Source organism: Prionailurus bengalensis, chromosome D3, assembly GCF_016509475.1.
Source record: "Prionailurus bengalensis isolate Pbe53 chromosome D3, Fcat_Pben_1.1_paternal_pri, whole genome shotgun sequence".
In the NCBI taxonomy this organism is placed as follows: domain Eukaryota; kingdom Metazoa; phylum Chordata; class Mammalia; order Carnivora; family Felidae; genus Prionailurus; species Prionailurus bengalensis.
Genome location: NC_057356.1, coordinates 474,479 through 499,213, shown reverse-complemented (window position 1 = coordinate 499,213; position 24,735 = coordinate 474,479). Strand labels below are relative to the sequence as shown.

The following is a 24,735-nucleotide window of genomic DNA, read 5'->3' as shown; positions in this document are numbered from 1 at the left end:
AGTCCACTCTGCTGACCCTTGGGACCGGCTGAGGGAGAAGCCAGCAGGCAACCCAGGTTTAAGAAATGGGACGAACCGGGGTGCCCGGCTGACTCTTGACCCCAGGGTTGTGTGTTTGAGCCCTGGGTTGGGTGTTGAGATGACTTAAAGGTTAAAAAAAAAAAAAAAGAAAAAGAAATGGGATAAAGTGCTGAACGACACCCCCATGGCTGCCTCTGCCGTGAAGACAGGCTGCAAGGTGTCCCTGCTTTGGGGATGTGCCACTGGGAACACTGTCACTGAGCTGGTAAAACCAGACCGAGGCTGGGGGACAAGTACGGATGGAGTTCTTTACAATTTGCTTACGCAGATAAGATCCAACACCTACGTGTGTTTCCCGAGGAAAAATGTCAGCTTCTAACTTAAATGTTTCCAGGTCTTTGGCACCAGGCCCCTGCCATGACGCGATTCTCTTCTGTCACCCGCCTCACCCGTGAGGACACGGGGGCACGTGCGGAGAAGCAGGAGAGGGGCGAGCGCCAGTCACGGGACGCTGACTTTCCGTATCCTCAGCACAGAACCGCCAGGCCGCACGCTGCCCAGACCTTGTGCACCTTCCTTCCTTCTTCCCAACAAGCCTACTGAGCAGGTGTCACCGTCCTCATCTCATAAATCAAGGGAACAAGGCTGGGAGAGGGTAAGAAATGGTACAGGGTCTCACAGCTAAGGAGAACAGGTCAGAGCTACTGCCCCCACTGCCCTGGAAACAATCTGCAGGTCCAACCGGCCACATCCTAAGTCGCTCGTGTGCTTGCTGGGGGGCCAACAGAAACACAAGCTGAGTGCTCAGAGACAGGAAACGCTTACCACTGCGAGGCCGTCAGAGACACGGCATCTCAGAGACACACACACTACCCTCCTCCTGCCCACCTGCTAGCCAGCACCTTCCCAACCGCGGGGCCGAGTGCAGGGCTCCAGACCCACACAGTGAGTGAAAGATAAGTCACCGCCGGCAACTCAGATCAGACAGACGGATGAGTTTCCAGTGACGTGAGGAACAGAACTGCCAAACCTGAATCACTGTCACTCGTCCAAAAGGTTAGTTTAATAGACATCTGAATGGATAGAGCATTAGTGTTTACGCACACACATCTGTAAGTTTTCTCAACCTTGACGAGTGCCGCGGCGTGGAAAGAGCAAGCCCCAGAGCTGCCTGGGCCTCACCTCGATGCCCTGGAGCTGGATGGCAATGCGCTCCTTCTCCTTGATGGATCTGTGCTGGGTTTCCGTCAGCTGGTGGGACAGGGACACGTTCTCAAGTTTCAGGTGCTCCAGCAGGCCTGCCTGGGTCATCTGTCCAACCTTCAGAGAAAAATTCCACAAGGTAGAAAGTGGCTAGATTCCAGACACAAGCACAGCCCGGCCCACCCCAGAGGCCATGAAAGTGAGGGTCCTGTCCTATCCAGTGACAACCGCAGGGGAAACTGCTCCCCAGGACCCTGCTACACAGGGCTCGCTGCCCACCCTCCTGTCACCCATCCTGACACTGGGGCTGTCTGTGTGTGCCGAAGAGGGGCAGGCTGGCAGCCCGGAGGCCAGTGGTCAATACCCCCAAGGCTACATACACACTTGGTAGCAAAACCTACACAGAAGTTCCTGCTGAAGGTATTATTTGAGGACCCTCAAGGTGAGGGCTCTCACCTGGATGGCAGGGACAGCAGCGGCTGGAATTTGCCCCAAAAATGACCTGTCCAACTATGACCGGCCACATCTCACGCCTTGGCCTCTCAGTGCCTAACTGTCCGAGATACTCGCCAGGCTGACCCTGGCCATTCCCAGGAAGCAATCCAGCCTGGGGTCAGACCCTGGCTGTCACAGACTATTAGACCTCCTTTGACCCACCACCTCTTACAGAGAAGGTGCCCAGCTTTACAGCACAGCGCGCCAGCCCCAAGAGGGGGCTCGGTAAAGAGAAGCCAGGGGACACGGCTCTGTGACTGGACCTTCCAGCACATTACTTCCAGATACAAGGTGAACACTCATTGACACTGTAAGATGCCACATGTGACCACAAGTTGTGAATTCTGGGGTCTCAATGGAAGCCACCCAGAACAGGAGAAGGTACCATTTGCTGGGACTGTGTTTTGTTTTGTTTTGTAAGTTTCCTTATTTCAAGGCATCCCTACACCACACGTGGGGCTCAACACATAACTCCAAAATCAACAGTCGCGTGCACTTCCAGCCGAGCTGGTCGGGTGCCCCTGCTGGGACTTGTGTTTTAAGGCAACGACAGAATAAAAGCCACTCTGCTCTGTGCTGCCTCCTGAATGTGCCTGGCAATACTTCTGTGTTACCAGGGAAAGAGGGAGAAAACGTCCTCACCGAATCAGGAAGGCGGATCCCGGAATCTGGAGGTGCCTGAGAAAGTCAGGTACAGCTGACTCCTCTCCTCCCCGGAGCCCCTCCTCCACTCTGCCCTCCAACTTCATTTCTGACTCAGGGCAAGACACACAAATGTAGCTTCCTTAACTGTTTCGTGTCTCATGTAAAGGCACCATCACTGCAAGCTTGCGTTAACGTGCATGGTGATTTATTTCCAAGTATGTTGGAAGTAGAACAAATATGTACCTGCGGGGTCCTTTAGCTTGAAACATACGTAACAAATTTAAGAACATTTCAATCTCATATATTTGTAGACCATAGATTTTTTTTTTAATGTTTATTCATTTTTGAAGGAGAGAGACAGAGTGGGGGGGGGGGGGGCGGGCAGAGAGAGAGGGAGACACAGAATCCAAAGCAGGCTCCAGACTCCAAGCTGTCAGCACAAAGCCCAACGTGGGGCTCGAACCCACAAACCATGAGATCATGACCTAAGCCGAAGTTGGACGTTCAAATGACTGAGCCACCCAGGTGGCCCCCCGTAGATTTTTTTAAGTTTATTTACTCATTTTGAGAAGGAGAGAGAGTGTGCAAGTTGGGGAGGGGCAGACAGAAAGAGAGAGAGACAGAGACAGAGACAGAGAGAGACAGAGAGACAGAGAGAGACAGAGAGACAGAGAGAGAGAGAATCCGAAGCAGGCTCTGCATGGTCAGGTCAGCGTGGAGGCTGATGCAGGGCTCAAACTAAAAGACCATGACATCATGACCAGAGCTGAAGTTGTACGCTCAACCACTGAGCCACCCAGGTGCCCCTAGATTTTGTTTTTTATGTTTATTTATTTATTTTGAGATAGCGAAGCAGGGGAGAGGCAGAGAGAGAGGAAGACACAGAATCCAAAGCAGGCTCCAGGCTCCGAGCTGTCAGCACAGAGCCTGACGCGGGGCTCAAACTCACAGACCGTGAGATCATGACCTGGGCCAAAGTCGGACGCTCAACCAACTGAACCACCCCAGCGCCCCTAGATTTTATTTTTTAAAAGAGCATTTAGTGGAGTTAGTATTTTATATCTTCTACCTGAGAATTAAAGTTTTAGTCTATAATATTTCATCCGAACAAAGAAAACCAAAGGGAGAGAGAGCAAAACCCATGTCTGCATTCAAGAAGAAGACAGAGGCTGACCAAAGCACCACTCAGCACCCTCCTAATCAACCTAATTAGTCCAAGGACCCAAGACTTGGAGCAAAGTGCCTTTCAGCCACGTTCCTGTCATCCTGACCGCCTCTGGAGCACGATGAGCCCAGAGAAAGGGGCCTTGAGGGAAAGTCCAGAGACCAGCATTCCTCTGCAGCCTGGACGGACACCTGCCCTCCCCACCCCCCAGAATCCGAGGCTGACACGCCTGCACCCCAACAAAATGGAGGGCAGTGGGAGAGCTCACGCTGCGAAGACCTGGTGGTCAAGGAGCTGGAGCAGAGACCAGCTCCAACCAGGAAGGGGATGCACACTGTGCCCCTTGTGTGTCAGAAACCACGTCCCAGGAGGGCAGCGACCAGGGCCCAGAGCTGGTGCCAGAGTCCCCAGACCCGGGCAGATGTGGGTCTGAGAGCTGGGTTCAAACCACGACAGGCGCCCCCCGGGGGGGCTCGTCACAGAACGAAAAGTGATGCAGCAGAAGCTGTAAGACCCCTTGTGTCAGAAGGTCACGGACAGCGGCTGCTCCGCAGGCTGGAGAAGAAGCTAAATGAGCGGCGAGCAGACTTTCCCTAAAGGCAACCGTGAGGCCTGAAAACAGAAGGACTTAATTTAGGGAAAAGGCCAGGGTCCCACACGAGACACGTCCGGGGCCGTACCTGGATGTGGGCCATCTCGCCCTGCAGTCGGACCCGGGCCTCCTGCGCCAGGGCGAGCTGCTGCTGGTACCACTGCCGCACGTGCTGCAGAGACGCGATCTCGGCCTGGGACGCCTTCAACTTGCTGCTCAGCGTGGTCCGCTCCAGCTGCACCTGCTGCAGCTGGCTCTGCAGGCCCGTCATCTGCTGTCGCAGGTCGTGCACTGAAGGCAAGCACAGCAGCTCAGGGCACCCACTCCTCAGGAGCCCGCAGCTCCGCACCGACGCCCCACGCAGACTCGGTGTCTCCCCGCGGACGCCCCACACGGTGTCCGTCTCTCCCCACGGACACCCCACGCAGGCTCAGTGTCTCTGCAGAGCTCACACTGCACTTATGGATGCTGAACCGTGGCTCCCGGAGAAATACAGGAGTGAACGGATCAATATACAACCTTGTCTCGTGAGCTTGTGTACAAAGGCATTTTACTTAATCTGTACTTTTGGCCCATCAATACTGAGCTCACAGCCAACAGCACTGTAATTCATGCCCGAAGGAAGCTCACCGAACACACGGAACTTCCTCCGTGAGACACGTCACAGACGTCTCACACTTAAGAGCACAGGATAGTGCTAGGACTTCACTTTAAATACAAGACCTCCCTACAAAGCACAAAGACGCAGAGGCCCTGACACTAGACCGGACAAGGGCACCGGCTCACACAGGAGAGCGGAGCACCGCCTCATCCCCTCAGCGGGAAGCGTGAATGTCAAGCGGCACCAGTCGTGCTCAGCGCTGCACCTGCCTGCGAGGGACTGTCCTGCTTCAGGGTTAGCGACAGATCTGAGTGCGCCCGTGAACGCATAACTACAGACCTGTGGGTACCGAGGGCCAACTGCGTGCCCGCCAAGCCACTGTGGGCGCCCAGGCGGCACCTGGTATCGTGCTAATTGCACCAAAACCCGGTTCACTGACGTGGTCAACTCTTGCCACTGACAAGGGCAGAGTGGGAGGAAAGGGGGCAGGAAGTCACGGATGGCCTAAATCACAGGGCAAACCAAAGTGGCCAAATATTAAGAAAAACACCTCCCATTCTAAAGACAGTTCCCAAAAATTAAAAAACAAACAAAACACCACCTCAGTTTAAGAGGATCCACGACCTCTTGTCTGAAATTCTTGGGGCCTGATGTGTTTCAGAGTTCAGACTGCCAGCACCTCAGAAAGGCGACCCCAGCGAGAACCACAGGAGACATGCCGTCAGCTCCACGAGGGCGTCCACACGGCACTGCGGTCCTGTGTGAGTGCAGTCCGTGCTGCTGCCCGACGGGCTTTGGTCATCAGGCCTCGCAACCCAGACTTAACAATAACCTTGGTGCTCAGAACTTCCCGGATTTTATAATTTTCTTAAGGGCCTGCGTATCAGGAAATGCCCGAAGACTGAGAACAGTCTACGGCGTGTTTCTCAGCCGAGCAGTTTCTTCCTTCTGGTGCCAGAAAAGTCTCTGTCACAGCAGTCTGTCACTCTTTGTTTTTGTCATCACATCTGAAGCCCCGTCTCACGGCCTTGTGGCCCTCCAGAGCAGCCCCCCAAGCCACCCCTCTGTTCTGCGAGAGGAGCCCCGTCTGCCTGGCCCGCACCAGGGGCTGTGCGGTCTGGGCCAACCGTGGCTCTCCGCTGCCCCCTGCCCTGCCCCTCCTCCTCCCGTCAGCCAGCACGGAGGTGCTGCGAGCCCACGGGCGGTGCTGGGCGCCCAGCGGGGTGTGAAGCACACGCCCCGGGATGAGAAGACGGCGCGAGGACAGGGCTGCAACAGGTTCTCTGTGCACAGCCTGCCGCCACGTCCCTCCGACACCAGCGTCCCACTTGTCTCTCCCTCCAGAGGGGACTCCCACAGGGATCCACCACCGCCAAAAGCTGCACTTAAAGTAGGAAATACAAAGGTTTACTCATCAACAGTGTCGGTTTTCAATCTTTTAAGCACAACCTGCCGTTCTGAGGAAAGAGCGAGCAGCGCCAGCCCCCGCACGACAGGCTTTGAAGGCAGAGCAAGGTAGTAACGTTACTACCAACTAGCAAGGGTCTGGAGTTCGTTTCCAAGACCTGAGTCCACTCCGCCCCCCACCTGCCGCGCTCACCTGTGTTGTCCTTGCTGAGGATGCTCCTCTGCATCTCTTCCACCTTGGCCACGAGTCGCTGGTACTGCTCCTCGGCCAGCTGCAGGTCGCTGTTGGACGATGCCAGGCTGGCGTTCTTGGCTTCCAGCATGTTCTGCAGGTCAGTCATTGCTCGCTCCAGGTCCCAGCAAGACTGCTTCAAGGTGTCCACCTCCGAACTGAGCGAGTCCTGCTTCTGCTGGCTGCTGTGGCTCTGCTCCACCTGCGCCTGCAGCCTCGTGCTCAGGGCGGCCAGCTGCGCCTGGAGCTCCGCCTTCTCTTTAAGTGCCTGGACAGACCCCCCAACCGGAAAGCGACTCTCAGACGAGTCACTGCCACCCGTGCATTAAGAGCGCCACCGAGAGGAGCCGGGGAGACTCAGAGGGAAGCACTGTGTCTCCCGGGCTCACAGCTGCTCTCGCACCAACCGCTCTCCCGGGAGGAGGCAGGTCCTCCACACAGGCCCGAGGGGCAGGAGGGGTGACCAGAGCCGCTCACGCTCTGCGCAGCAGCGCCCGGGCTGTGCGAGCACCCGCTCACCCACGAGGACGTTGGAAAACACATTTGTTCAAAAAAGAAACGAGTGCAGCACTGCGCACACGCACACACCCCAAGAAAGAACACCAGGCGTGCTGAGGGAGCCCCACAACAAGTGCCGTCAGATTCAGATCTGGGACCGCGCCTCCTGGGAAAGGCCCCCTGCTACTGCGCACGACGGGCTCTGAGGGGCTCCAGCCGGAGCCGCTGGGCATGGGGCAGCCCGAGGCCCGGCCCGGCGCTGGGTGGCGGCACCGCAGGGACACGGTCGGTAGGACCAAGGGGGAGTGAGCGGGAGGTGGGGCCTCCACGAGCAGAGGCCTTCGGGCAGCAGAGAACGTCTGAGAGACGGCGGGAAGGCACGTGCCCTGTCTGCCATCAGCATCTCCCGCCCACCCAAAAATCCATGTGTGTGGCGTGTGGACGGGAATCCCAAAGCGCAAAGACGGGCAGACAGATGCACATCAACACGCGTGAGGGGAAAACATGAGGAAGACGAACATCAAATTCAGCAAACGGGACGACAAATACCCCAAAAATCCAGTTAGGTGAGCAAACACAACGAGATTTTGCAGTAATAACAACTTGGATTTTAACAGGGAGGCCAGAAAGGATCACACCCGCCACAATCCACACAACTCAAGAGCAAGTCAGTATCCTAGGAGGAAAAGAAGGTAAAGTAAAATAAACACAAGCAAAGGTTCCTACATCACTCGTGGGCCGGAGGTGCAAATGAAGCAGAAATGCGCTGGATGAGGTTCTACAGGGACAGTGACAACCATGAGCCACCACAATTCACCTTGAAATCGCAGCAACCACCGCCAGGTTTACGTGCACAGAGGGGTCGGTCTGCGTCCCTGGACCACGTCATTCAACAAACCACACCAGGCTCGAGAGGAAGCTGTTCCCGCCACGAGCCGCTGCCCCACACCCTGTGCTGGGACGCGCTCCTGAAGGACACCCATGCTGCTGCGACACTGCCTCTGTGCCAGTGTATCCCCTGCTCCCCACACCAAATGGACACAGCTGAATTCAACTCAACAGATTGACCCCACTTGCCAAGGAAAACTGAAAATTAAGGGGCAGAAATGGTTTTCAGGAGTAGACTGAACAGATACGGCAAAGCTCACATCAGAAAAGGCAGAACCCGCAGCAGAAAGTGTTAAAGGGGCAAAGATGACACTTTTACCAGTGTCTTTTACGGTGAGACCCGCCAACGGGACCGTCGGGCCCGCATCCCAGAGTCAGGACCGACATACAGGGAGACACCGAGCCACGCAGGCGGACAAAGGGTGAGGACACAGAGGACTGAGCACCCAGCCCGCAGGCCGCGCACATGCTCCCCGAAGCCGTGGCGCCTTCCCGGCCTCCAGCGTCCGTTACCTGACTGGCCTCTAAAGACAACGCCTCCAGCTGACCCTCGAGTCTCATCTTGTCTTTCAGGGCCTGCAGCACCGCGTCATGGGTCTCCGCAGTGGAGCTTTCCAGGGACACGCTGGGGGACAAAGGCACAGGGCATCAGGCGCCAGCTCTCCTCACGCATCCAGAGTCTCTGGGCTCCCCACACCGCCGCTCCAGTCCCCGCCACATTATAAATACAGTTAGAAGGTTTCAGCGGACCACTAACGCTCTTACAAACGCTCCCAAGAAACCCTCCGGGGAGCTGGTCAGCCCAGGGAAGTATCCGTGCAGCTTTAGACACGAGTCTACGTAAATACTGGAAACAGCATCCCTTAACACTGGACGCGGTTCCTGACCTGCTCCCACCTCTTACAGAACGACAGCGTTGTGTAGACAGAAACGTTACACACTCAGGACGTGACGAGGAGAAACCCAGCACCGCCGGTCGGCTCTGGCGGTGGAGGGAGCGCCCACCTGCTGCAGATGCTGTCTGTCCGGCTCCGCGTCTCCCCGTTGACCTCCCGTCCCCGGTCCTGGTGCTCGGCCGCCGCAGCCTGGAGGACATCCGTGATGGAGGGGAACTGGCCCAGGGCAGCGGCGGCGATCTCCTGGCCGCTGGCCGCATAGGAAGCGTCGCGAGCGCCCACGGGGTCCACCAGAAGCCCGCGCGTCCCACGGGCAGACACGCTGCTGAGGGAGGAGCTGTCGCTCTCGTTCCCGTCAGCCTCGGACGTGTTGTCGCCCGTCAGGGACGCGTTCTCCAGCTGGTCCTCGGCCTCAGGACACGGGCTGACCTCGGACACCACTGACGTCACGCTGCTCCGGCTCCGCTTCAGGGCGCCCCCGGCAGCGTCTGCGGCCGGAGCGTTCCCACCACAGCTCCCGGCACTGGAGTCTTCAGTTTTGTAATCGGCCAGAGACCGGATTTTGCTCGGTTTGGAACTTCTTTTCCCCTTGGGATGCGCCAGGAGCCCCAGGCTGCCCACCTTCGGCCCTCGGGGGACACTGGTGCGCAGGAAGGAGTACTCCTTCGTCAGAGCCACCGGGCTGGCACGGGGCAGGGCCTCCGGGTTCAGCATGAGCTCCGGGTCGAGCGTGCTGGACAGTCGTGCTCTGGCCGCAGGCTGACTGCACTGGGGAGGAAACCAAAGTACAGAAATCACGTCTACGAGTGCCAGCAGCGTTCAAACCTCGCGGCCCGAAAGGCTGCACCGGCCACCCTCCCTGCGCCAGCCCCGGGTACAGGCCCCACACGACCAGGACCGCGCAGCATCCCCACGTATCCGGCAGGCAGGGCCCTACAAAGCTGTCCCGTCAGCCCTGCGCACGCACTCTTCTCGACAGGCTCAACCACGTCCAGATCCAAAGCGGCCCTGCTGGGTCACAGCCACCTGAGATGTACGATCACTCAGGAGCTAAGGAGCCGTGCTCCCAGTTATGCACACCTGCTCACGCCGGACTGCTTGAGATTCCAAACCATTGCCATTTTAATGTAATTCTTAGATATTTTATCATGCTGTTGCCGTAAATATTCTCTTTTTCCACTAATTTTATAACTAGCCCTATTAGGCTAACTATTGATTTTTTATACTTGTATTTTAAACTGACGATCTTCTGAACCCTCATTATTTTAATAATTTAAAATACATTTTAAGGTTTATTTTATTTTTGAGAGGGGGGGAGAGAGGGAGAGAGGGAGAGAGGGAGAGAGGGAGAGGGAGGGAGGGAGGGAGGGAGAGAGAGAGAGAGAGAGAGAGAGAGAGAGAGAGAGAGAACGCACGCACAAGCAGGGGAGAGGCAGAGAGAGAGATGGGGGGGACAGAGGATCCGAAGGGGCTTCACGCTGTCAGCACAGATCCCGACACGGGGCTCGAACTCACCAACTGTGAGATCATGACCTGAGCCGAAGTCAGATGCTCAACCTACTGAGCCACCCAGGTGCCCTTATTTTATAATATTTTAATATATTATAATTTTTTTCACTTGATTCTCTAGAGTTTTCCAAGGCATTATCAATACCTGCAAATAACATTTCTCCTCTTTTTCAATATTTATATCTCTTATTTCTTTTTCTTACATTATTACATCAGCTAGAACTTCCCTAACGGCTTTAAATGAGACAATGGATGACAGAAGATAGTGTTCCTTGATGCTATTTCAAAATGACTTTCTCTTAGAGACATAGCCAATCCTAGGTTTACTCCACAAAGTCAGTGCTATCCCAACAGGGCAGGGGGTCAAGGAGGAGAAAGGGAACCATCTCAAAATGATCCTGGGATGTGACGAGAAGAATACCAACTAGTGAGCAAAAATAGCTAAAAAAAGACGGGGCGCCTGGCGGCTCAGTCGGTTAAGCATACAACCTCAGCTCAGGTCTTAATCTCACAGCTCATGGGCTCGAGCCCGTGTCGGGCTCTGTGCTGGCAATGTGGAGCCTGCTTGGGATTCTCTCTCACTCCTCTCTCTCTCTACCCCTCCCCCACCTATGCTTTCTCACTCTCTCAAAAATAAATTAAAAAAAAAAAAAAAAAAAAGAACAAAGACTGACACAGACACGCAAACAACTAACACGTAAAAGGTGCTCCCCGACAGGAGGTACTGTTGTTTTCACCTGTCGGAAGACAAAAGCTCAGTGTTTGTTGTTTTAACGTTGCCAAGGATGGCCAACACGCACAGTCTCATCCCTGCTAACGGGGGTATAAACCAGTCCAGCCTATCCAGAGCACACTGAATATCCAACTAACAAATACATAAAGCCTTTTCCCAATAATGTGAAAGTCAACGATTTGCCCACAAGAATATACCAAGACGCAAAATGTTCACTGCGGCATTGTTTGCAATTTCAAAAATGTAGCAACAACCGGAATGCTGACCACGAGCTTGGTTAAGGAAATGCGGGTAGACTACAGCATAGGGTGAGGCGGTCCCCACTCTGCACTCAAGACACAGGGAGGAAGGCAGCACGGAGAACTTCTCATCATCTACGCCATGTGAGGATGACGTCTGAACTACGTTCCTCACGTAAACGAAATATTCCTAAAGAAATACCCTGTTTCTCCTTCGGGGGTTTTTGTTCACTTGTTTTGCGTATTTTGACTTTTCACAAACACCTTTTCAGCAGCTACTGAGATGATCCTAGGCCCCTTCACGTGGACCTACCCCCATAACCCATGATGAGGTCTGGCAGATTCTCCCAGTCTGAACCAACCTCAAAACACCTCTCCTGCACTCATGGATATGCAGACAGGTGGTGCTGACTGGTCGTGAGCACGTCACACGCCGCACACATGGGCCTCTGCACGCACACAGGCAGCCGCGGACCCCAGTGCAGCCAGACATTCAGCTCCAAGCTTCAGTGACAGCCGTGCGGCGCCAGGCCGCGGGGACTGACTGAGACTCCGGTCCTCACACCGGACCGTGCCTCCCCAGGCTGCATTCTGCCCCAGCTGGCCCTGCCCCAGCATCTTGCAGCCACCCTGCCTTCCTCGCTTCTGAGCAAGCAGAGATCATAACTTGGTCAGACCAACATGTGACAGACACAATGCCTGTTTCCATCACTTTGAGAGCGGGTATGTTACTGAGGGCTAAGAAAGTATCCTTCCGTGTAAAGTTATTATTTATTTAAGTAATCTCTACACCCAACATGGGACTCAAACTCATGACCCTGAGATCAAGAATCACATGCTCTTCTGACTGAGCCAGCCAGAAGCCCCCAAAAGTATCCTTCCATTTAAACCACCAGTTATGAGGCACCTGGGTGGCTCAGCCAGTTCAGCCATCTGATCCTTGGTTTCGGCTCAGGTCATGATCTCACAGTTTGTGGCTCAAACCACATGTTGGGCTCTGTGCTGACAGCTCAGAGCCTGGAGCCTGCTTGGGGGTCTCTCTCTCCCTCTCTGCCCCTCCCCCTTCACTCGTGTGTGTGTGTGTGTGTGTGTGTGTGTGTGTGTCTCAAAAAAAAACACAAACTTTTAAACCACCCGTGTTATGTGTATATTATGTAATTTTTAAGTAATTTTAGTGATGCTAAATTTCACATTTAGAATCCTACACTGAACTCCTGACATATTAATCACCTAATGTTGCATGAAACCACACAGGCCTCTAGAAGATAGAGTGTGGACAGGACCTTGAGAAGGGGAGTGTGGATGGGCTCTGGGAGACAGTGTGGATGGGTCCTAGGAGGGAGAGTGTGGATGGGCCCCAGAAGACACTGTGGATGGTCCCAGGAGGGAGAGTGTGGCTGGGTCCCAGGAGAGAGAGTGCAGACAAGCCCAGGGAGACAGTGTGGAGGGGTCCTGGGAGGGAGAGTGTAGACGGGCCCGGGAGGCAAAGTGTGGACGGGCCCTGGCCCACAGATGTTGTCTGGTCTACACCCGGACTCTCCTCTTCACCACTGAGTGACCCCTGACCGGCTCCTTACTACCCAAGCCTCAGGCTCCTCTTCTGTAGGGAACAGTACACAGTGCCGGGCATGTAGTGATTATTAACCACTCTTACCGCTAACTTGTGGTGGGCCGTGTGGACGGACCTCTGGAAGCCCCTGACCAGGCAAAAGAGTCTGGTGCCGGCTCCTCTAACCCATTCACGTTGGCTCTGGAGCAGTGACACCCACAAGGTCACAGTTCCCTCATGGGAAAACAGCCTGAGGGGGATGTGTCACCACTAAACCATCCACCTAAAGCATTTACAAAAGTTAGTTTCATTTTAATTTTGGATTCCTTTCATTTGAAACTCTCAAGTCCACAGAAAAGTTGGACAAAGTATGAAATGAACATTCAAACCCACCTGCCTGGAGTCACTTGATAGGACTAAAAAGACTGCTTTCATTAGCACACCAACAAGTCTTACGTGTGAATAAACCGACCTTAGTGTACCATACGATGTACTTATCGAACACGCATGACACGGCACATATTCTAACACCAAAGGTCAGCAGAAACTACGTCACTCATCAGATACACAGCTGAAACCTAGGACTGGCTGCTCAAGTAGAAAGAATAATTATACTTGAGTACTTGCGGTCTCTGCTTTTCAAATGGCAGATATAGGAATAAAATACGCTTGTTCCAAGGGAGGAAGGGCCATATGTGGCAGGAGCCACAGTCTCCCCAAAGGGTGGGAACTGCAGACAGAAATGATCTTTCCAGAGAAGCACAGAAGGCCATCCCAGCACAGAGAAATAAATGACAGATCCTAGAAACTACATCTAATTACTGTTTTTCACACATGAAGTTTTCCATGAGCTTGTCCAAGACAGGAAGACTTGGGGCACCTGGGTGGCTCAGTCAGTTGGGCATCCGACTCTGGATTTAAGCTCAGGTCATGATCCCAGGGTCGTGGGATAGAGCCCCGCGTCGGGCTCTGTGCTGGGCACAGAGCCTGCTTAGGATTCTCTGTCTCCCTCTGCTCCTCCCCCGCTCACGCTCTCTCTCTCTCTCTTTCACACACACTCACACACACACACACACAAGGAGACTCACTCTTTCCTGCTGGCGCTTCACTCTGTACTGTTTGAGCTGTTCTTCGAGCCGTCTCCGAGCCTGAAGTCGGACCTGCTCCTCCTTCTCCAGGGGCAGGGAAGCCTCTGTTGAACCTGCCGTGGAGGAATGACCACTTAGTGACTCGTGACGCACGAGGGCACAGAGGACAAACCAGAACAGTGGCTTGGCTGTTCCCATTCAACTACCAATTAAATATGATTTAGCTCTAAACAACACATAGCCGTCCAGTTTGAAAGAGCTATTTCCAGATGGAGACAATTGTGAGCTTCAGACACCGACCACAGACCAGACGTGCCCGGTCAAAGACTCACCGGTCGAGCACAGAGTCTGTGCTCACAGTTCCCTAGAGGCGTCCAGCTGGGAAAATGGACACAGGTCACCCATGGACTTGTAGTAACAAGATAAGTAAATCTGAAGTCGGTGCCAGAGCCGATGTTCTGAGGTTCAGGGACCCTCAGCTCCCACTTGGCTCCAACCACGCTTGTGACTTCACATACGCGCACACAGAGAGCAGTGCCGATGGAGCGGGGCCCAGGGACGGGGGACGTGAGCCAACCTAGCATGTGGCCACGGTCACCAGACATGCCTTCTTCACATGGTTACATCTAGGGACACGATCTGACCCACAGCTTGTCTATCTAAATCCCTACAGCGAGTCATGTTACAGTACAGTTTTGCAAAATCAGAAGGTTCTCACACGAGCAGCACTCAGAGGTTACTCACTAGGGAAAAGCACTGTCACAGGGACGCATTCGGGACTCACCTGAAAGTGAAGGCCACGCAGGTGTCCCCGTGAGGCCTGGGGCTGGTTACCTCAGTTTCCTGACAGAGGCGGCTCCAGGGCAGGGGCCATGCTCGAGGACAGAAGGGGAAATAACAACTTCTGGGGCCAACAGCAGATTTTAAAATATCTCAAAACCCCAATCTTTTATTTTGGGTAATAAAAGGGCTGAATAGCAAGCAAAAGGCACAATGGCCCCAGGGTTCTTTCACACACAGCAGACGTGTAGACGTGTACACAGCACGCTGCCACGCGCACAGGCAGGGTCGGCTGCTGCGCTGATGAGAGCAGGAAAGTGTCACAATTTAACCACTTTATAGACCGCGTCATCTTCAGATGCGAATTCTGAGGAGATCAGCAGCCGTTCTTACATAATCCCTCAGACCTGAGCACAGGCCAAGAACATCGCTAGGAACTCATCGAGTTACCACTAATGTGTGTGTTTATCACCGAAAAGATCTAGTAGTTTTCACAAGGCTCAGGGGTCCATGTGGGAAAACCCTAGGTAAGCAGGGAGCCCCCAAGTCAGCAGACTGAGGGTCGGGTACACACTCACCAAGTGAGCACCTGGCATTAGGGCTCACAAATCCCTACGGTCAAGAATCCACACTTTTATATGGCATCTCGGGACTTTAGTGTTGACGGTTAAAATTTATTTTATTTTAAGTAAGCTCTATGCCCGACGTGGGGCTGGAACTCACAATCCCAAGATCAAGAGTTGCACACTTTGCAGACTGAGTCAGCCAGGCGCCTGCCCTAAATGTACAGAATTTTTATAAAGACGCTGCAGCCCTAGCAGAATAACGCCTGTGGAGAAAAGGGTAAACAATCCAAAAGAAAAATGGGCCAAACAAATCAGCAGACAATTCAGAGAAACGACCGAATGGCCAGCAGGTGAAGAGTGCCTGAGTGATCAGGGAAGCGTAAGGAGCACAGCGCCTCCGGGCACAGCCGCCCAGCCGGTGGCGAGAGTGACAGTAGGGCCTGTGCGTGCAGGGGGGGCCACGTCATCTCACGGTCGTCAGCGGCCACGGGCCTCCGCATGACGGAGATAAAGACGCCCCCACCTCTGACCAGGAATTGCACTCCTGGGACAGAGCCTACAGAAACTAAAGCGGCGACACCGTGCCCACGGGCGCCAGGGCGCTCTCGCCAGCGCCGGGGGTTCCGGCCGACGAACAGAAGTGGAGACCCACCCGGCCACGCACGGGGCCCCGACCAGCCTCAAAAGCAAGAACATGGAGTTGCATCAGACAACCTGGGGCGACCTCCACATAGCACTGCGGAAAACACAGGATGCTACAATTGACTCCCTTTGTAAAAAAAACGGTGACCGAAAACACCCGAAACCTGGCTGTTTAGAGGCCCGTGAAGGGTCATGTGAGAATGTGGCTTACTTGGAGGGGAGGGAACGAGGTACTGAAGGGGAAGGAGAGGAAAAACAGCGTGTGTGGTACGATCCCTTTATGTAAAATTATGTATGTCTGTGGAGGAAAAACGCGTTGGAAAGAGGCCTGGACGTTTCTAGGGTTCACAGTCTGCCAGTTTGTGACCTGTTTGCCCCTGGGTCCCCAGGGGTAAGCGCTCATTAAAATGATTCATAGAAGAAAGATTTTGAAGTTTAACTCCCCACTGACTGCCTGCTCACCGTCCAGCGTAAGACATGCCGCGCACAGTCCCTCGAGCTCAGACCCTGAGCCGCACCCTCAGCGTGACCACGAGGGAACGCCGCTTCTCTCCAAAATGGAGCTGCAGGCAACACGCACAACCCACCACAGCGACAGACCGGTGGAGACAGAGGGACGAGCAGCGAGCGTGTCTGGAGGGTGGGGAGCGACGGGGGCGCCGCAGGAGGAAGGGGAGGGCAGGGAGGAGCCGGCGGGAACGGATGCTTACACAGTTGTGTTTCTTGCATAGGAAGACTGAGTCTGAGGGACTGCAAAGCTTCTTTTCTAACACTGCCCTCAGCACCAGTCCCCTGAGACTTCCTTAGGTTGTCATGGAAATCAGCCACACCTGCAGAGGCCTCGGGACCCAGTGGGCTCGGGGCAGGACCAAGAGGCGATGCAGGGTCTGGGAAGAGTGGCGTCGGCCCGTTCTGACAGGTGTCCCCCTTGCCAGGTCCATCCAGGCCTCGCCCTCCATCTGCAGCTCTATGGGCTTCGACACTGGCACCTGCAAGAGAGAGTGTGCTGAGCCATCACAGTGTCAACCACGAGAGGCAGCTGCATTTCGGACATGCGGAGAAGACAGGACAGGAGAGCCTCTAGACGTGCGAGCACGAGCCATCTCCAATGTCCTAGGAGACCGTTCACTCTGGCGGCAGAGCAGGCCGGGCTCTCCTCACATGGGTGTGGGGATCGGACAGCTGCTCGCCTGCCAGGGCCAGACACCCTCATCCGTGGACCACCCTCACCCTCCGCCCGGTGCTTGTGGAATTTAAGTAGTAATCTTCCTTCTCATTTAAACAACGAGGGACGCCTGGGGGGCTCAGTCGGTTAACCATCCGACTTTGGCTCAGGTTATGATCTCACGGTTTGTGGGTTTGAGCCCCATGTCGGGCTCTGTGCTGACAGCTCGGAGCCTGGAGCCTGCTTCGGATTCTGTGTCTCCCCCTCTTTCTCTGCCCCTCCCCTACCCACTCGTTCTCTCTCTCTCTCTCTCCAAATAAATAAATAAACTTGAAAAAAAATTTTTTTAAACAAGACCAATGAGAAATCTTATGGGAGTCTGCTTTTAAAAAACAGCAAAGGAAAATAAATGCTGAAAACACAGATGATAATGTTTCTAACAGACGCTGGTGACACAGGGCTGATCAGTCACGCCTCACATTTACAAAGGAATAATTCCAAAGTCATTTCAAAGCATAAGTGTATCCTCCAAAACGAGAAATCTAAGGTAAAGACGTAGATTAACTGATCAGAACACTTATGGCAAAGCTGAGCACAGAGTCAGAATCTGAGGACAAAGAGACTGTGCTACTGTTTGATCAACAGTTGTTAGATAAACACCCAAGTTTAACCAGTGACGACCATACACGCACATAGCAAGCTCAGTTTCACCGCTAACATTATTACATGTGGATTTGTCATACATTAACTAAAATCTATTTCCTTGTCAAAAGGAAAAAAAAAAAAAGGTTTCTTACAATTAAATGATTTTTACCTTCCTTGCCCCCTCACCCTGGTGGGGGAGCCGGTCGGCAGTCAAGAACCAAGATGGCGCCTGGAGGGAGGGAAGGAGGATCCAGGGGTCCCTGGGTGTGGTTCCAAAGGTACCTAAGTACAGCAAGGCCTCAGCCTCCTATGGGGATCCACATCACTTGGATCCCACGATGTACCCAGTATGAATCCAGGGAACTCCCCTTTACCCAAGCAAATTCAAAATGGGTTTCTGATACTTGAAATGTGAGGCCCAACCAACACAGCTACTCACTGTCATGCCTCCCCAAGAGGAAAAACAGAATACAAATGGGGCACCACAGGCTCAAAGCAACAGTAAGGAGACCGGACCACAATCCTGACCTGACCTCAATTCTTACTCAAACAACCCTTTGGCTCCATGCTGGGTGAGGGGGAAGGGGAGCCTACATTTCAGATACTAGATTATCATTCTGAGGGGCTTACAGACCTGGAAGAGTCTCTGCATCTTCCTGTTTATATGACAAAGTAGTTTTTTAAGCATTATATTGCACTTTTATTTATTTATTTTTTTTATTTTTTTTAATGTTTATTTTTGAGAGAGAGAGACAGTGTGAGCAGGGGAGGGGCAGAGAGCAAGGGAGAGACAGAATCTGAAGCAGGCTCCAGGCTGTGAGCTGTCAGCACAGAACCCGACGCGGGGCTCGAACTCACGAACCGCGAGATCGTGACCGGAGATGCAGTCGGGACACCTACCGACCGAGCCACCCAGGCGCCCCTATATTGCACTTTTAAAAAAATCTAACAGACGGGCACCTGGAGGGTTCAGTCGGTTAAGCATCCGACTTCAGCTCAGGTCACGATCTTTTGGTTCGTGAGTTCAAGCCCCTTGTTGGGCTCTCTGCTGTCAGTGCAGAGCCCACTTTGGATCCTCCGTGCCCCCTCTCTGCCCCTCTCCCATGTTCTCTTTCTCTCTCTCAAAAATAAACAAACATTAAAAAAGAAAAATCTAAAAGGCCAAAAAAAGACCATTGTTCCCAAACACAAGCCAAACTGCAGATAGATAACAAAGATGATGAAACAATAACAAACAAGGGCCACTAGCACTTCCTACTGTGTCTGAGGACCTGTGTACCATTTCTTTCAGCCCTCGTGACCACCCAAGGGTGCAGGCACCAGTAATCTTCCACTTACACGAGAAGAAAGTGAAACGAGATCGAATAAGGCCCTGCTCGAGGGTTCACTGTCTCAGTGACGGATCTAAGAGCCGGCTCCCTGTCTGTCCCACCGTTGGATCCTTGGTCTTGGGCCCCTGCTGTTAGCAGCCTTGCCTGCTGTTGAAGGAGCGGGTGCCCGAACATCATTTTGCAAGAGGAAAATGCAATTTCTCCTAGAGAATGAGTACATCAATACCTACAACTTTGCACTGACACATTGCACTGACCCCCCTAAACAGGAAGGGGCCTCACAACCGAGTAAATTATTCACCCTGTACTTCTGATGAATGAAGAACCCATGAGCTAACCTGCCAATGTGATCCAATAACCTTGGATCACTCCCGGACCATTTGTGTATCCGAAAGGTAGATGCCAGGCAGGTAACACCACAGAACCCTTACGGAGACCGGTGCTGCCATGTCTGCCGGAGCAGAGAGCGGGGCAGCTATCGGTCTGACAAGCCCGGCACGTGATTTAAAGTTGGCATCAACTAAGAAAAAGCGCTCACAGGATTAGTAAAAACAAACTCTGAACGAAAAGTTCATTACGGTCTGAAGCACCACAGCCTTGTTCCAAAATGCAAGGTGATCCGCCGCCTCCCGTCTAAAGGCAAAGCGTCAGCAGCACAGAGTAACCAGCGACTTACACGGGGCGTCAGCCCACTGGTCAGGTGGCACCAGTGACCCTGGGGGCTCTGGGAGGGCCTCGGGGCGAGCTGGGGTGCCACTGCTGGATCCGGCCGGCACTCTGTCCATGGTCAGGACGGCACAGGCTGGACCGATACTCGGGGGCTGCAAGCGGGCTGCGGGCGGGTTCGGTCTCGGCCATTAGCAGCAGCCCGGAGCTCCTGGGAAGACCCGCACTAGGCCGTCCATTTTGGGAAGACGTCCAGTCTCATAAGTGGCTTGAAATCAAACCCAATAACATCATGATACCTGACAGGAGGGAAAAGAGAAAGAAGGTATCATGAAACCTCATTTGTCAGATTTGAAGTAACAATTGCAAGACTAACATTTGGCTCCCGATTCACATCCATGTAATAAACAGGTTTATTCATTCAACAGATAACTCCTGAGTACCTGCAATATGCTAGGTTTGAGGGTAAAGTGCTGACCCACCACACCGGGGCCCGTTCCTGAAGGGAACCAGCTGGCTAACGCCGGCCCGCCAAGGCAGAGCCACTCTGTAACCGGACCTGAGCCCCACGTGTAGCCCCTCGCAGGGACAGGCCTTGGGACGCTGAGGAATTAAGCTACTTGTTTAAATTTAAGAAATCTGAGTTAAATAGCCATGTGTGGCCAGTGACTTCTGCCCTGGACCCGTGGGCCCGAGCACTCACAGGGCAAGCTCCCCTCCCAGGCCTGGCATGGTGGCGAAGTTCACGGAACATGGCAACCCTACGCTGTGTCAGGGGAAGCACAGAGAGATGAGGATGTGGAATCGGGGTCCAGAGAAGGAATCTCGGGGCAGGTGATCAGTTTCGTCCTTCATTTCTGTCAGGATTAGCTTTTAGCCCAACCTGCTAGGCTAAGTTCAAGGGAGCAAAACTTTGCCCCAGGTTTGGCAACTGGTTACCATTTTTGAAGTGTACTGAGGATATTCATAACCTGTTCCTCGTCAGCAGGGAAGGTGTGAGCCACTATCCATTCTGCAGAGATGCTGGCATTTACTCCCTATATGGTAAGTTTCACGTCATCCTACATACTGTTCTGTGTCTCACAAGTTTCAGGACAAAAAGTTACATGACTTCCCTCTGCGGCCTACAAATCCCACACAGACATCTCAGACAAGAGCCTGAGCAGTGGCCCACACATGGAGGGGCTGGTGCTGACTCAACAGCAGAAGGCAGGTGTGCCTCTCCTGCCACAGTCCTCTCCTGCCGTCCCCCAGGAAGAAGCACCCACTGGTGGTCGACATAGCCTGGCACACCCAGGCATCGAGTGACTAGTGACGGCAGCATCCCCCGTGTAAACCCACGAGTGTCTGGCTAGTAGCTCTGAGAACGCACACGTTCCACTCTGCTGTCTGGCACCTATAGGCCAAAGATGCTATGGCTGAGTAATCGTGCGGTAAGAAGATGAAGAGGTCAGTCTAGCGCCACGTGTAGAACCAGCACGAGGGTTGTACTACAAAGGACCACTGATAGAATGTGTACCAACCAGCTAACTGAAAAGCGCTGGCTGCCAGTGTGGCTCCGTGGCTCGTTTGTGCACATATTTGAAGACTGAACCAAATTCCGGATCACAGAAATGAAGGGAGCTACTGAGGCTGGCCGATGATCCTGTCTGCAATGAGTTCTCTATGCTGTTTTTGTCTCTACAGTAGTCAGTACCCTCTTTCATCCTCAAAGACTTCCCAGGGCGGGGAGATAGACACACGAGCTCTGGGAGGCTCCACACCTGTCCCTGCACATCCTACAGGCCCCTCCAAAAATCACTGTTCCACAGGGTCCTGGCTCCATGGCAAATACTGTCCACCAGGCCTTCCCCTGGCTACTGCAGACAGCTGATCCTTAGGTAAGACGCCCAACAAAGCAAGGCGAGGCACGTCAGAAAAAGGCCAGCCAGGCCGTCCCCTTCATCACAGGCTCGCCGCTTCAAGAATGGGTACCAACACATACAGTGGAACGTGGGATCAGAGGTCACTGCGCAGGGCACGCTGTATGTGCTGGCCCTCCTCACAAGTCCCTTAACAGAAGAAAACGTTTGCATTTTGCTTTGCGATGTCTTTGCCCCCGCCCCGTGGGGGCAGGGGCGATGGTGCCTGCAAGGGCAACAATGACAGGTGGGTGCTGCTCAGGCAGAAGCTGGTCCCTCTGCCATGGGGGCCCCTTCCCCTTGACCACCAGGCAAATCCCCAAGGGCCCTTCCACATCCACCATTAGACATTGCTCCGAAGTCCTGCGGGGCCTCAGGTAAAGTGCCTGGCCCACTCCCTTCTGCCACCAAGACACCCCGTGTGCAAGCTCACTGCAGAAGGGTGTGTGTGCATCTCCTCCACACAGAAAGAGTCCCGGAAGCAGAAACGACCGCTCCCAGTCGGCCCTTCCCCCTCGAACATCCCCCACTCCAAGTGACGCTCTGGACACAGGCTAGTAACTTCAATCTTTGGCCCTGCCAAGTGCCACCCCTTAGCAACCAAGCTAGTGGTTCCAGAACAATACAGTGTTTGCATCCTGAGCATCAACACTGCCTTTTCAAATACAGAACAACTCTGACTATTCCAACTAATACCCCTCAGAAGCTACCGTTCCAATGAGACAAAGAATGCCCCTGGGAGAGCAGCAGGTAGTGGCCACACCCCAGATAAGCAATGTCCCCTGGCTAAGAACCCGAGCAGGCAGCTAGCTGGACTTCCCTCATCTGCTGGACACATAACACGGCCCGGCAGAGCAGGGAAGGCACAGGGGCAGCCAAGCAGCTGCTGAGGAGAATGGCCTGAGGCCGTGACGATGCCGGACCCAGGCAAGAGGAGGTCTGCTGAGATGCTCGTCCCACTGATGAAGCAAACACGGAGACGAACGCGCCAGGCTGTCTGAGCCCAGTGCCATCACGTACTCCACTCACTTAATGCCCTTTATGTGAATTTCTTGCTAAACAAAAAACCCTGCTGAGTCCCAAGAGGTCCTACGCCGCTCCAGAGGTGGACGACGCAGCCCTCCACAGCATGAGACCCTGGGACTGTGACACGTTCTGGCAACTCATAAACATGGCTCCCATGCACACGCAGCTCCTCCTGGAGCCGGACAACACAACTCACTGAAGGCCCAGAGCAGCCTCCGCTGAAGTGACATCTCCCTGTAGGTGATAAGCTGGCATTCTGTGTCTGTCCTCAGGCTCCAGTATACTTTACTTAGCAGGACTCAGTCGGTCAGGGTCTCACTACCTCAGTGCTCACAAAAACAGGGCAGAGAGAAGGGTCAGACTTCTAGGGGCACATCCCAAGGAAGCGGTTATTAGGAACATGAATTCCAATTCGTGATTTTTTTTTTAAGTAGGCTTCACGCCCAGCGTGGAGCCCAACATGGGGATCAAACGCATGATCTCAGGGTTAAGACCTAAGCTGAGATCAGCAGTCGGATGCTACTTCAGCTCAGGTCATTATCTCAAGGGTGGTGACCTCGAGCTCCATGTCAGGCTCTGTGCCGACAGCTCGGAGCCTGGAGTCTGCTTTGGATTCTGTGTCTCCCTCTCTCTCTGCCCCTTCCCTGCTTGCTCTCTGTCTCCCTCTCAAAAATAAACAAACACTAAAATATATATATAGGGGGGTGCCTGGGTGGCTCAGTTGGTTAAGCATCTGACTTAGGCTCAGGTCTAATCTCACGGTTTGTTGAGTTTGAGCCCCGCATCGGGCTCTGTGCTGACAGCTCTGAGCCTGGAGCCTGCTTCGGATTCTGTCTCCTTCTCTCTCTGCTCCTCCCCCCGCTCAGGCTCTGTCTCTCTCTCTCTCTCTCCTTCAAAAAATAAATTAAAAAGCATTAAAAAATAAACATTAAAAATTTTTTTTCACATATATATACATACATACACATACATTTTAAGAGCTGGATGCTTAACCGACTGAGCCACCCAGGTGCCCCCCAATTCGTGATTAAAAAAAAATTTTTTTAGTATCAGTTTTATCACATTACCATTTTTGACTACCTGCATTCTGCTGTGTTTCCTGGAGGGAAGAGACAGTTATCACAACTTCACAAAATGCTCATAACTCTCAATTCACGCCATCTGCATCAAAGGACTTTATGCCAAGAAAATCGTCTCAGGCACATATAGGACTTCAACTTCCCATCATTTCGATATACATGCGAACAGCTCCATCTACCCCACCTTATTTGTTTCTACTGGCAATTGGAAACAAACAGCAAGGCCAAAGATAAAACAGGATTTCCTTAAGAAGACAGCATCTAGTTGAGGCCACGCTAGTAACCACAAGTACACAAGTAAACAGGGACTGACACACAAAGTGAAAAGCCGGCAGGCCTCTGTCCCTGTACAGCAATGCCACGTAAAGTGCAGGCTCCAGCATCAGTCCTGACTCCTCCACCCCCGGCTGTAAGGTCATGGGCATGTTTCATAACCACTCTTAGCCAGTTTCCTCATCAGGAACATGATGAGAAACAGAATACAAAGTTTTGCCAGGATTAAATGCAACAAGGCACAGGGTCTGTCCCAGGCCCTCAATAAATGGTAGCTGTTATTATGTGTTATTTTCCCTTCAGTTGTTGCTCGTCAAAATTGATAGTAAAGTCAATTAGAAGATATTCTCACTTAGGAATGCACACTGCTAAAGGCAACTGCCCCCCCCCCAAAAAAAAGAAAAAGAAAAAGAAAAGAAAAAAAAAAGCTACTTTTGAATCTGAGTGATATCAGATGAGTTTTCTTTTCTTTTCTTGCCATTCGAGGTATGTTAACTGAAAGCTACTTCTCCAGGAAAGGGTTATGCTGGCAATAGTAAAGGAACAATTAAAAAAAATTTAAATGCATGAGTCACCTGTACATGGTTTACTAGGTCTCAGTAGTTTTCAATCACACTGTCAAGAACCCAAACCTCTTACCATGAACTAGGAAGCCGCATACCATCTGGCTCCTCCCTACACTGCATCCTCCACCCCGCCACTTTCCTCCGTTTTCGTTACGCCCTTGACACACTACTTCTTTACCAAAGTCACTCGTCGTCCCTCAGGGTCATCACACTGCTGCTCACTCTGCCTGAAACACTCTCATCCCACAGTTTTCCATGACTGGCTGCTGGTCATAGAGGCCTTGGCCCAAAAGTCACCACTCCCCACGGGCCTTCCCACAGACCCACGCCAATA

At 53.2% G+C, this 24,735-nt stretch overlaps 1 protein-coding gene across 2 annotated transcripts in view; it reads right to left on the bottom strand.

The window, feature by feature from the left end:
• The window catches only part of GOLGA3 (golgin A3), a 45,151-nt gene that overhangs the window by 19,344 nt on the left and 1,072 nt on the right, over nucleotides 1-24,735 (bottom strand). The window contains exons 2-9 of one of the 2 annotated variants that reach the window (XM_043557224.1): nucleotides 19,567-19,855; nucleotides 16,460-16,738; nucleotides 13,762-13,874; nucleotides 8,753-9,411; nucleotides 8,261-8,372; nucleotides 6,323-6,629; nucleotides 4,210-4,412; nucleotides 1,204-1,341 (exon numbers count right to left, since the gene is read on the bottom strand). In XM_043557224.1, the coding sequence (XP_043413159.1) occupies nucleotides 1,204-1,341; nucleotides 4,210-4,412; nucleotides 6,323-6,629; nucleotides 8,261-8,372; nucleotides 8,753-9,411; nucleotides 13,762-13,874; nucleotides 16,460-16,738; nucleotides 19,567-19,675 (1,920 nt within the window). In that variant the 5' untranslated portion in view covers nucleotides 19,676-19,855. The remainder of the gene's footprint in view (nucleotides 1-1,203; nucleotides 1,342-4,209; nucleotides 4,413-6,322; nucleotides 6,630-8,260; nucleotides 8,373-8,752; nucleotides 9,412-13,761; nucleotides 13,875-16,459; nucleotides 16,739-19,566; nucleotides 19,856-24,735) is intronic. The other variant, XM_043557225.1, reaches the window with a different exon arrangement.